Here is a 13,098-nt window from a genome sequence, read left to right on the forward strand (position 1 = left end):
CCAGAAATATCAGCTGAATTTTTAATGTATTTCCAGTTTGAGTCAACCGCTCTGCATATAAAGTTATAATCTGGGCAATAAAATTTCTCTCCATTCAAGGAGTTAAGCCAAGTTTCATTACAGTCTTCCATATATATTTTATTTTACAATAAAAAATCTTTTTATAGTTTAGATGGGTTTATTGCTATATATTACTGTGGTAAGGAAGTGGAGGAAATGTAGAAAAACTACAGGTAAAAGAAAGGCGACTGTTTTGAATTTGGCTGTTTATTTTAGAGGTGGTAAGGAAGGAGGTGAACAGTGTGCCACTGATTTGGAATAAGTGATAATTTTAATTTGAAAGGGACTTCTGAAAGTCAACTAAGTGGATCTACTTTTCCAAGGAAGGAAGTCCAGCTAGTGTTTATGACCTTGTTAGATCAGTTTTAACCATCTGAAAAGTGGGAGACTCATGAGTCTTTCTTCAGCCCTGTGAACTTTTATTTCTTCTTGTATGCTTAGTGAGGATTGTTTCAGTTTGTTCCTAGCCCCTCTAGTCCAGTTCTAGCTGGACTCTCCAGTTTTCAGCCTTTCTTTTATAGCAGCCTGGAACTGGGCACAGTGTTCTAGATTTGGCTTCACAAGTGCTAAATAGAGGGGAAAATTTGCTTGACCCGACTGTGCTTTCCTAATGAAGGCCAGTCTATGGTTAGGATGTATTGCTGATGTTGCTGACTGATGTTCAGCTTGTCTTCTGGAGCCACCCAGAACCTTTCCTGCAGGCGTGTTCCCTGCCCCATTGATTCTCAGTCCATAATGGTCATGGCATGGGGTTCTTCTCTCCTGGTGTGGGACTCTGCCGTTGTTGAACCATTGTATTTGTAGTCAAGCTAATCCTTCCAGCTTGTTGAGATCTCTCTGCATGGCAGCCCTGCCCTGTTTTTTAGTATATTAACCGTTTCCACCCTGTTTCATGTCATCCACAAACCATGATGGGATGGGTTCTTGCTCATTGTTCAGGTTGTTGATCAAGATGTTGGGAGTATTCACCCTATGGTCAGTCTCTGAGAACACTGCTTATAGCTGGCTCTTGGTTACATTTTGAACCACTACTGAGCCTGGCAGTCCAGCTGGTTGTTTCTCTACATATTCTTCGTGATTCCCCTGCTAAAAACATATATTGAACACTGCCAACAGCCTTGCTAAAGTCAGACAAAATGACATCCTCAGCTTTTTCTTCATCCTCATAGGAAAGTGACCAGGTTAATTTAGTGTGATTTCTTTCTGGTCAACTTATGCTGGCTGTTTCCAGTCACCTTTTCATCATTTGTGTGTCTAAAAATCAGCTTTTCTGTGGGTTCCTCCCATAATATCCTGAGGCCTGAGGATGAGCTGATCAGCCTGTAGTTCCTCAGGTCCTTCTTGCCCATTTTGAAGATGACAGTATTGTAAGGGACACCCTGATTGCTGTAAGCTTTGAAAATTGATAAGAGATAGCCTTGAGTTGACATTAGCCAGCTCCTTGGCACCTTTGGATGTATCTTATCTGTTCCCATGGACTTTTATTTGTCCACATATTTGTAATTTACTAGAATAATTCCTAACTCATTCCATTTTGCTGCTAGGCAGAGACAACTGAGAGCTGGAGAAACCCTATTAAAGACTGATTCAAGGAACATGTTTGTGAAATTTCTGCATAGCTTGTCAATAGATTGACCACTCAATACAAATTTTTTCTTGTTTATTTTTAGTTTTCTTTCTTTTTCTGCATGTAGACCAATACAATCTTCTTGCTGTCCTCTGTTTTGCTGTCCAGATTCAAGTCCATTGTGTTCTTGGCCTTTGTAATTCAGCTCTTTACTATCCAGGCAGTGCTTCTTTATTTATCTTTAGTAATCTGTTTCTGCTCTTTGCATGCCTTATTTTATGCACTTCAGCTCAGGTAGGAGTTCTTAGTTGGTTCAAGATGGCCTTCTGCTGTGTTTAATTACCTTGCATGCCAGGAAAGACTGTTTTCATACTTGTAGCAGTTTGCCTGTTTTGCTCAGCCAGCTCTTTGTTGGCTTTTAAGATTGTCCAAGGTGTCTCTTGGTGATGCTGTCAGAACCAGCGGGGATGGTATGAGCAGGTGTGTAGTTTGTGAGCCAAGTGATCTATTTGAGAAGGTGTTCTGTACAATGGTACAGTTGGTTTTAAACAGTGACAACTTGGACAAGTGCTTCCTGTTAGAAAGGCATGCAGTTTTATTGTTTTAGCAGACCTGTGGGAAGGGCTTCCAGTGCAGTTCTTGACCTTATTCTTGTCAGAAGAGGACTTTGCACAACCAAACGAACACACAATCACATTGGTGCTGATCACAGCTGTGTGTAGACATGGCAGTGCATGTGCTACTGGATCATAGTTAAAATCTGTGCTTAGTACAGTGCTAAAGAGGTTCTGTACTTTCCTGCATTACTTCCAAGGTTGTGCAAAGTCACTTGTAGGGACACAGACACTACACTACTTATATGGTGACTTTTAACCATATTTATGAGGGCAGATTCTGATTTAGAGTAAAGAAGGGAGGAGACATAATTAGGAAGCATTTTGATGTGGATTTTAAGAGTTTATTTTTGGGTTTGTGAGGAAATGAATAGTAGGAGCTTTAGATTTTTTTTAATGTACTTTGGTCCCTTGTTACTTCCAACAATTGGCTAATAAAGTGTGCCTCCATTTATTTCCCCAAATTCCATCAGGTGTGCATTAGTTTGTGTTAGCTAGTCTTTGTGATGTAAAGAAGAACTGTATGTTATTTTTTGTAACGGTTTTAAAAAAATCAATATTTCCCAACAAAACAGGGTTTTTTTTCCTATCTTGTAAATATGAAGACATAAGGTGTTAATGCATTTAGGTAATCTGTATTCAAGAATATGTCCATATGTCCTTTTTATGCAAATTTAGAATGATGGACTACATTGTAAAATCCAGATGGGGTTAACTGATATGCTCATCACAGGGAAAAAAACCAGAATAGAACAGAAAACTATATTTCAGTTAGAAGGGTCCTGCAATGATTATCTAGTCCAACTGCCTGACCAAGTCAGGGCTGACCAAAAGCATATTGCTAAGGACTTTGTCCAAATGCCTTTTGTGCACTGACAGACTTGTGGCATCCACTTTCTGTAGGAAGCCTGTTCCAGTGTTTGACCCCCCCTCAGTAAAGAAATGCTTCCTAATGTCCAGTCTAAGCCTCCTGTGTACAGCTCTGAACCATTCCCACACGTTCTATCCCTGAATAGCAGGGGGAAGAGCTCAGCACCTCCCTCTCCATGTGCCCTCCTCAGGAAGCCGCAGAGAGCTGTGAGGTCACCCCTCAGCCTCCTTTTCTCCAAATGAAACAAGCCCAAAGTCCTCAGTCCCTCAAAGAGGACACTGCCTCCAGCCCTTTCATCACCTTTGTTGCCCTCCTCTGGACACAGTCTCATCCTTTGCCTTCATTCTTCAGCTGTGGGGCCCAGAGCAGCACACAGAGCTCAAGGCTGTCCACCAGGGCTGTACAGTGGGACAGTCACCTCTGTGACCGGCTGGGGATGCTGAGTTTGATGCACCCCAGGAAGGGGTTTGTCCTCTGGGCTGCCAGGGTGCACTGCTGACTGCCCCTGAGCCTGCTGCTGACCAGCACACAGATCCCTTCAGGCAGGGCTGCTCTTGAGCCATTACTCTCCCAATTTATGCTTGTCCCTGCATTACTCCATCCCAGATGAAGAATCCATCATTCAAGCTTGTTCAGTTTCATCCTGTTCATCACTACCCAGCTCCATTCTGTCCAAATCCCTGTGCAAGGCTTTTTGTTCAAACAGCACCTCCGCCTTTGGTATCCCCAGCGAACTTTACTAATGGTGCATTCAATTCCTGCATCCAGGTTATTGATAAAAACAATGAACAAAACTGGCCCTAGAGTTAAACAATGTTTCTGGGTTTAGAAGTATATACATGTGGAGAACTTTGTAATTTATGTGCTTTCACTGTTATGCATAGATGGTATGTGTTTGGCAAAAAGTTTAAATTGCACAACAATAATGAAATTAATAATTTTGAAATATTTTTTTAAATACTTTTTTTGTGATGATTGCATGGTAATATTCAACATGGCAGTGCATTATTTTCTGAAAAGGTTATTTTGTCTAAGGAAGGTGAATGTACTTTCTTGGCTTCTTGAGTAAGGCTGAAAATTCATTGCATCCTTCTAAATATTGTTAGGGACTAAAGCCAAATATTTTGTCTGAGTATTATTGTGCACATACTTGGCCATGTTTAGCAACAACATAAGCAGGAGTGATTTCAGTGACTGCATCATGTTATACAGATGATGATTATATGAAGCACAAGTGGATAAATCTGGGATGTCTGGAGCTGGGATTGATGTGTCTTGGAACAGTGTAAATCTGCTCTTCCTTCTTTTTTCCTGTGCTTCCCTGTTACTGCTGTTCATGACTCTGCCTACTTCCTAGAGGTGTTATTCACTTCTCTGGGCTTTTTTGACCACTCTGTGTAGTTGGATGTGTGTGGGGTTGCTAGTCCATGAAATCTCACATCAGATGTGTAAATGCTTTGTAGTATTTAGCCATAATAGAGCTTTACTTTGCTGAGGGTCCTCAGATAGTGCACCAGGCTTCAATACTCCAGAGTTCTCTTTTGATTTGCTGGATTCTCACTCCATAGCTTCTTTGCCAGCTTTTGGTTCCAGGATTCTGTTAGCCTCTCCTTTTGAGAGCTGGATTTTGCCATGCAGCTACAAAACCACTACTTGATTTAGAGCTAATGACCCAAAGATCTCCATGTGGTTAATTTTTCAAAACTAAAGCTAGGAGTTTACCTCCTTAGGAGCACAACATATTGAAGAAAGATCTCTGCCCTGTCCTCTAAGCACCATTTTTGGTAACACTTGTTTCTAGATGAAAGTGGGAAGGAAGTTGTATGCTTATCATGCTATACATTTGTCAGTGCTCAGGATCAATTTCTGTTGTATGTTTAGGATTAGTTACATGGAAATCTTTGGAGATTGAGAACATTTTATTGTTTCTGAAATTGGGTGGATTTGGCAAAGCTTGGGCAGAAAGTGTTACACTCAGAACGTCTTAAACCATTCGAGATACAGTTTAATAGCCAGAATTTAAATTGCCTGAAGTGTAAGTCTGCAGATAATCACAGTTTTAGTGATTGACCAGAGAATTTTTAGCTCACGTATTGAGGATTGTCTCTGCCTCCAGATATCCTTTTGATAAATACTTCTATTTATCTTAGAGTTAATTTAAAATCTCAGATCAGGGAGATGGTTTTACTCTCATGGCACAATGCCAGGAAAGTTGTCGTACTTGAACTGTGTATGACAGGGTTTTCAGTTCTTCTGGCATAGTCCTTTGAAGCAGCATAGCAGTCAGCATAAAGTAGCACAAATAAAGGCTTTGAACAGTGTGCTGCTGAATAGAAACATTGAAAGATCTCAGAGATAAATGGTGGGCAAGGAATGCATAATGCACAGCAGAGGCGATAACTGCTTGACTTGGAGCTAGTATACCACCATTGGTTTTATCCTTTGCTTGCATAGGAAAAGGTCCATAAAAGTCTCTGTAACTCCTGGGGTATATCACTTTTTTGAAAGCAATGCTAATTTGAGCAGCAGCTACCTCGCTTTGTCCTTCTTTACTATGCCATGAGTTGAATCCAGGAACAGTTTTGTTGGAAAACAGTCTGGCAGACGGGTTTGTTTTCAGCTAGGGTCTGTCTGTTACAGTTGTTCAGTGGAAGGGTTGAGACACAATGTGAATTACTGCTTGTAGGTTGCAGGGAAAGGAGAGACTGGAGCTTGGGACTGGTGTTTAACTAAATTTACGTGTAACTGTGCCCTTGGGCTCCACACGTAGCTTTTATGAGACTGGATAGAAGCTGCAACAGAAAGTGGTTCTGTTTGTTAAATAATTAAACCTTGTTGTGAGCAGCTCAAGTGCAGATAATCTTGCTGACTGATAATTTTTTTTCCTATTTGTCGATTCATTCTTTTGGCTTAGTGTGATTGCGAGTGGGTTTTTTGTTTCTTATGGGCTTTTAATGGTTTTTGGAGAGAGGTGTGGATGTCTACCAACACTTTCAGAACTGAAACTGGAAGGAATTTCTATTGCATAATTTAATTTCTGTGTAGGATTGGAAAAGTAGAGGAAAGAGGGGAAAAATGCAACCCAGCATTTTGGCCAAATCAGAGTATTCATCTTCAGTTTTGCAGTTTCTTGGATTTCTGAGAATGTGTGAAGTTAATTTGTTTAGTTCTTATATTGAAGCATCAGTGTACTGTAATTACCTGGCATTTCAGTTGTATGGATAGCTTCTTCTGTGGATAGCTCAATTTCCTTGAGCAGTTGCATCACACAGAATGAATTATATGTGTGTGTTTTTGCTTTTATTCGAGAACAACTGCTGATGAAAATCTGAGAAGTGTTCTCGAGGGGGTCTGGTACCTGAAAAAGAGACTCTTGCTGTTTCTCTTGATAACGTTTGTTCAGGAACGTATGTGTTCCTGTTGTGTTGATCTAAAGTGATGAGGATGAACAACTGCTAACTGATGACTTACTGAAGAATCTGTGTTGTTTATGAAGTGAGTAAAAGAAAATATGGCTCAATTTTTTTTCATTCTGTTGTGTTTTCTTTGGTAATGAAATGTCTGTCAGCTTGTTGCCAGCTGACTTGCAATTTATTGTAGCATTTGTGATGGCATGTGACTCTGCAATATATTAGAGTTAAGAGAAGTATTTTGGCTTGCCAAGTCTACACAATATCTTTTTTCTCTATAGTTGGCATTTAATAATTTATTTTTCATTCATTTTTTTAGGTTTAAAACTGAAGTTTTTTGGGTCTGCTAAAAAAGTCAAACATAGTTCTCTTTGTAATAGTTATGATGAAATCATTGTGATTTAAATATGTCAAATATATGGACCTTATGTGTATACCTGAAATGGTTTTATGTTTTCTTGCAGCTAACAGAAGATGAAATTGCAACTATTTTGAAATCTACTCTTAAAGGACTAGAATACTTGCACTTTATGAGAAAAATACATAGAGATATTAAAGCTGGAAACATCCTTCTTAACACCGAGGGACATGCAAAATTAGCTGATTTTGGTGTGGCTGGCCAGTTAACAGTAAGTAACTGTGGAAAGATCATCTAAAAGTGCCATAGTGCTCCCAAGCTTGTTCTTTCACCTTTGTCTTCTGCCTTGAAATTTGTGTCTGAGCAGTGTCATTGCCACTAGTGATAGTGGCAGGACTAATATCCTTTATCACAGTGAGTATTAAATGTAGTGCAGGGCTATTTAGTTTTTAGTTGTTCGTTCTTATAATCCAGTGTATCAAGTGCCTGATGATTGCTTTAAATTTTAGGTAGAGGTTTATGATCGTTGTCACCTCTTTGGCTTTTGTAGGCTGATGGGCTGAATCAGTTTGGTCTTAACTGGAAGTCACTACCATTTGACCTTTGGGTGGATAATTTAACGTTTAAATATAGAATTAATATTAAAAAACCTGAAAATAAGCATCTCTGTTTTAATGACATAAATAATATAATTACAGGATACAATGGCAAAACGTAATACCGTTATAGGAACTCCGTTCTGGATGGCTCCTGAAGTCATACAGGAGATTGGCTATAACTGTGTGGCAGACATCTGGTCCCTTGGTATAACTTCCATAGAAATGGCTGAAGGAAAGCCTCCATATGCTGATATTCACCCAATGAGGGTAAGTGTGTTGCTGGTGGTTTTTGCTTGTTATATTAAAAAAAAAACACCCTCAAGCCCACAAAACATTCAAAACTCCCTAATACTGCAATCATAAAGATGTATGTTTATGAATAGAGATTTTAATGCTAACAATTTTTACTTTCTGTATTGCTTCCTCTTGACTCCAGTTTGCCTATGTTTCAACACATTTCTATGAGGTTTCGGAATGCCATTATCTCCACTTGAGAGGGAGCTACAGCAGGAAGCTCTTAATTGGCATTGGGGTTATATATAGAAACTGTTTCATACTGTACCTGCACTTGGAGACTTCCATCACCAAGTCTGTCTGCCAGGCAGTTTTGAAATAAAGGTGACCTGAAGAAGAATTCAGAGCTGTCCTATAGGAGCAGTGGTACTATTATTATTAGTAGTAACACCTGACAGCTTTTATTTATTAGTGACTCCTAAGGACTCTTACTCAATTAGTTTGCTTTTTGCAAAATAAAATGTAAATAGGATTAATTGCTTTGTGAGAAGTAGCAGTTACAAAGTAATTACTTGGAGAAGTTAATGGGGAACGATGTTTATCTAGGGATAACTTGACACTGTTAGTCACGCTGTTATTATTTTGTAACAAGCTGTAGCATAGCTATGCTGAATGCACCACTCCATTCTTAAACTGTTTAAAACCCTTTTGAATTAAGAAGCCACTTTATATTGCTTAAAGCATACTTTTTTCAGAAAAATCTTTGGCAATTTGGCAATATAAAATAACTAAATTACTTTACTTAGTTTTCTTTAGCTGGTGCCTCATATATCAGAAGCTTTATATAAAGAAGCCGCCACTATAGAAAGGGAAGGTAATGTTCATATACCATTACTGTGAGGTGATGCACATCTGAATTCAAGTGTATTTAGTGCTGTCTTAGTTTGTGAGGTTCTTGATTTTTGACTGTGTGTGCTCTTTGCAGGAGAGATGTTTCCTGAAATTTCAGTTAAAGCCAATGAATGAATTTAATTTAGAAGCATTACATAATTTTGGAAGCAAAGTTTAATAGTTTTCCTGCTCCATATTTTTTTTCCATGTAATTAACTGTTTTAGAATCACAATTCAAACTAAAAATACTCAGGTGAAAGCTGAGAACATAATAAGTATCTCTGAAGCTGGTTTTTTGATGGGAATTTAAGTTAAGAGGAAATACCTCTAAAAATATTTTGAAGAATGATGACAAATAAAATGCACTTGCTCATGCTGGTTATACTTGTAACAAAAACGCCTTAATTGCATCTGAGTAACATCATTGTATGTAGTTACACCAGCTGCTGAAAGGTGAGGACTACGTTATCAGAGAGGATTTTTATATGCATGACAATAGCTGCTTATAAATCAAAGGTCACTGAGTTTGAATGCTTGTGAATCTGTTTAATTCTTGCAATCAAGTGAATGCTATCAAAGGCCAATGTAATTTAACACAATTCTGGATTACATACAACATGTGTTCTTGTTAATAAATTACGTTATGGTTTTTAAGGGCTTGTATGTAGTTAGTACTCTTTTGTATATTTGATACCTCCAGTTTTTCTTAATTTTTATTAGTGAGTTGTTACAGTGGTTAACAAGAAATACACAGATTTAAGTTGCAATAGTTTTTCTGGTGTCATATGATACAACTTCACAGGACTTTTGGCCATATGTAGATGCTTTGTTTTAGTTATGACATAGAATTGATACAGGCAAGCATGAAAGCTTGGGCAAATTTTCATTGCTTTTTCTAGATGTTGCTGGAGTTCTGTGGTATTTATATAAGGCACAATTTTGTTGCCTGGGAATGCACAGTGAAATTTCCATGCACACTATTTTGCTGTAGGCTGGTTGGCACTGCCACAAAGGTAATGCACTGCCAGTAGGCCATTTCCTTGTCAACTGCATTTACAGCTTAATAGAAATATTACATGACTTCTTTAAACAAGTGTTTTGGCAGAGAGGAAATAGCAGATTCCATGCAAACAAGCATAGCTTCCTCTGCTTAACCACGCTCTGACTACTCCAAAGAATTGTACTAGTTTCAGCTGGGAAGGAAGAAGTGGGGGGTGCAAAACAGAATTTCAGGTGGGAGGGAGAAGAAGAAGAAACTGATTTTTTTCTGTTTAAGTGTATTTGACTGTAAGTGTCATCCATGCTATTTCACTTGTTCCTACTGCAAACTTGAGTTCAACAGGAGCCGTAGTTGTCACACTTGGTTTGAGGCTCAAAGGTCAAGAGCACTTGCCAGCTCAGTAGTTTTAATGCTTTATTCACCTAAGAATTGTGGACTGCCTCGCATATTCAATGTCAGAGTCCTTTTCTGCTTTTGCAAATGATGAAAAGTGCAACTTCTGTATTTTGTGGTTTTTTTTCAAGGAAGGAGTGTTTTCAGGTAGTTTTAAAGGAGGGAGAAATACAGATGTCCTCAAGGTTGCCCTAAAATATGGTGATACAGCCACTAGAAACAGCAAGGAATTTGCTGATAAAAAAAAAAATCACTCAAACCTAGATAATTTAACCCATCTAGCAGGGCTGAAAGCATGTTGCAGCAGCCAGGGTTGGTTAACAGTGTTTGCATCTGCCTTTGATTGCTCTGCTGTGATGACCAGTTAGCAATTTATAGTGCAGCTAATTAAAGGGGACTTCATTGTTTCTAAATCGAGATTCAATCTTTTCCTCTGAAGCTGCAGCGATATTTTGACAGCTGAGTTCCCATGTCCCCATTGACTGCAGCATATAGGCTGTCCTGTAGTGATAAAATATCTGTAGTGTCCTACCCCAGACAAAGCTTAATTCAAACCATTAACTGGTTTGTTTAGTCATTCTTCTGCATGTGGTATCTATCCTTATTATTTCTAAATTTCCTATTTAATCTGTAGCGAGAGTACAGAGAATGGACTGTTTTATTGTAACAGTTGTGATTTTGCTTTTTTGCTAAAAACTGATACTGTGCTTGTGAAGTATCTTCTGTCTTTGCTAGTCAAGCCATGATCTCAAATTGTTATCTAGCCATTGTTCTTGGTGGAACATCCTTTACGCTGCATAGTTTTCATATGATCCTTCTGCTGCTAGTATTTGGCTTTAATAACATGTAGATTAATAACACTTTGCCATAAAGCTAGTCTTCAAACTTAATGGATGGTTCTTTTTGAGGTCCTTCTCTAGGCCACTCTTGCTAAATCTTTTCCTTGTGTTCGTGCAATGATGTGATTAGTTATTCCTGCAAGGCTGAGATTTTTATGATCAATACTAGTGTGGGCTGCTGCTGTTAGAGACATACTATCCATAGCTAGGAGTTCCTGACCTTTCTGTTAAGCAAACACTAACATTTTTGTGGCCTTGTGTGGAGTTGGATAAAGGAACTGATGTTCTGAAAAGTTAACGTGATAGAAATCTCCTAGAACTGGGCCAGAGAAGTTGTAGGAGCATGTAATGGACAGAGGAAATGGGCTGAGGGGAGTTACTGCTTTTGAGTCTTTTAGACCTGCAATGTGTATTTTATAAAATTTCCCCGTCTTTGAGGTCAACAGTTACTGACAGGTTGGTGTGCTTCAAATAAAAGCTGGTAGCTCTCCTACAGAAGAGAAGGGGAAAAAAAAAGCCAAAAAAAGCTCAAACTCTTTTATTTCATGCTTATCGAGCAGCTGCAATAATTCACATTGTTGTGGCATGGAAGAAGCTGGTACTAGATGTGTTTTTCAACACTTCACAGTATTGGTCTTTGTTTCTTTATGGTGAAGTTTGTTGGAAATGGACATGTGGGCGTCACATGTTCTGCAGTGAATTGGAGGAAGCCAATTTGAACTGCTTCCATTTGCCTTAAGTTCAATCACGGTATTTATTTTTCCATGGCACTTACCCAGATTATCCATGCCTCCTGCTTAGCCTGTGTCATTTCCACCCTGGACTAATCTGTTTGTAATAACCGTTTATTCCTGATGTATCTTATAACAAACTACAATTTCCCGTTTTTTTATTCTCAACATATTGCATTAAAACCGGAGATTGAAGCGAGAATTATTGCTCTGTAGGGCTCTAAGGAAAAAGGGAGGTGTCATGTGGAGCATGGCAGTCAGATTGGGACCAGTTTTTCAGCCATTGAGAAGACACTTTTCTGTATGCCCTTTGTGCCAGAAATTGAGGAGAGGAAAATAGAACACTTCTGTCTTTCTGTATAGTCACTCTTGCATTTCTTCTCTCCAACAGATGGTGTTATCTCATTGGTTTATGTTATTTTCTTTGAGAGTTCACCTATCTTATCTCAACATTACTGCTTTTAAATTAGACTAGGTTTGTAAAAGTATATGGTTTTCTTATTTTAGTGCCTTTGCTTATCTTTACAAAAGATTTGAATTAACTTCTAAAAGTCCTTTACCTCTTAAGAACTTTCTATGCGACATTGTTAATTTGTAACTTGAAGTCGTCTTGCCTACTGTGTCAAGATAGAGTGAGCTAATATTTAAAGAATTTAGAATATGGATATTTGATTGTACATTACTGTTCAGTATTTTACTACTCTTCACAGCCTTGTGGAAGAATGACAGTGAGCTGTGATGTTTTAAGGTGCACATGTGTTTGCAGTGGGGACCTAAGACACTGATGTGATTTGGCTGTGACAGCAGAGGAATTGCAGAAGCACGTGTTCTGCTGCAGGCTTTTCAAAGAGCTGTTTAAGACCTTTGGCCCTCTCTAGGCTTTGAGTGGAATTTTTGTATTTGCTTTATACAGACCTAACTGCAGGCGATGGGTGCAGAGTGGTGTTCCTGCCTGTTTCCAGGCATTTTCAGCATCCATTTCTGCTGGAACGAGCGTTTAGGTGGTCACATGATAAGCTGCAGTAGAAAACTAACCAAATGACAAGAAGTAGCCTTCAATGATACTGTTAACAGGGTGCTCCAACTACCTGGAGACAAAAATGTGTGGCTGGGACTGGAGAAGAAATGGGCCATCTGTTTTTGGGCATCAGCAAGTTGACCTAGGTAGTTGCAAGACCAGCGTCTCATCTGTAAATTTATTACAATTAAAACGTAGTAATTATTTAAGGAAACTGAAGAGCTTCTCTGAAGTCAACTCTTAAAAATGCTTGTCCTAAGGGACAAACTGACATTTTTGTAGCTGTCCTACTTGTCCTTTGAGGCCTTTTCTGGTTAGGCATATTGATAAAATTAGATAGGATTCTAGACCTTTCATGACTGAGTGTACCACCACAAAGCCTTCCGCCTCCTCCACCTCATTCTGTTCTTCTTTTTCATTTCAAAGTGTGTATGACTCTACAAACTTAAAGCTATGATTTATGATTTTAGTTAAAATATGTTTGGTGATCACTTATATATGTAAGGTGATTTC

At 38.7% G+C, this 13,098-nt stretch overlaps 1 protein-coding gene across 1 annotated transcript in view; it reads left to right on the forward strand.

Moving 5' to 3' along the window:
• Window positions 1-13,098, forward strand: part of STK3 (serine/threonine kinase 3) — a 120,330-nt gene that overhangs the window by 16,928 nt on the left and 90,304 nt on the right. Inside the window, exons 5-6 of the mRNA XM_063390368.1 lie at window positions 6,987-7,151; window positions 7,579-7,746. Of these exons, the coding sequence (XP_063246438.1) occupies window positions 6,987-7,151; window positions 7,579-7,746 (333 nt within the window). The remainder of the gene's footprint in view (window positions 1-6,986; window positions 7,152-7,578; window positions 7,747-13,098) is intronic.

Source organism: Prinia subflava, chromosome 1 (assembly GCF_021018805.1).
Source record: "Prinia subflava isolate CZ2003 ecotype Zambia chromosome 1, Cam_Psub_1.2, whole genome shotgun sequence".
In the NCBI taxonomy this organism is placed as follows: domain Eukaryota; kingdom Metazoa; phylum Chordata; class Aves; order Passeriformes; family Cisticolidae; genus Prinia; species Prinia subflava.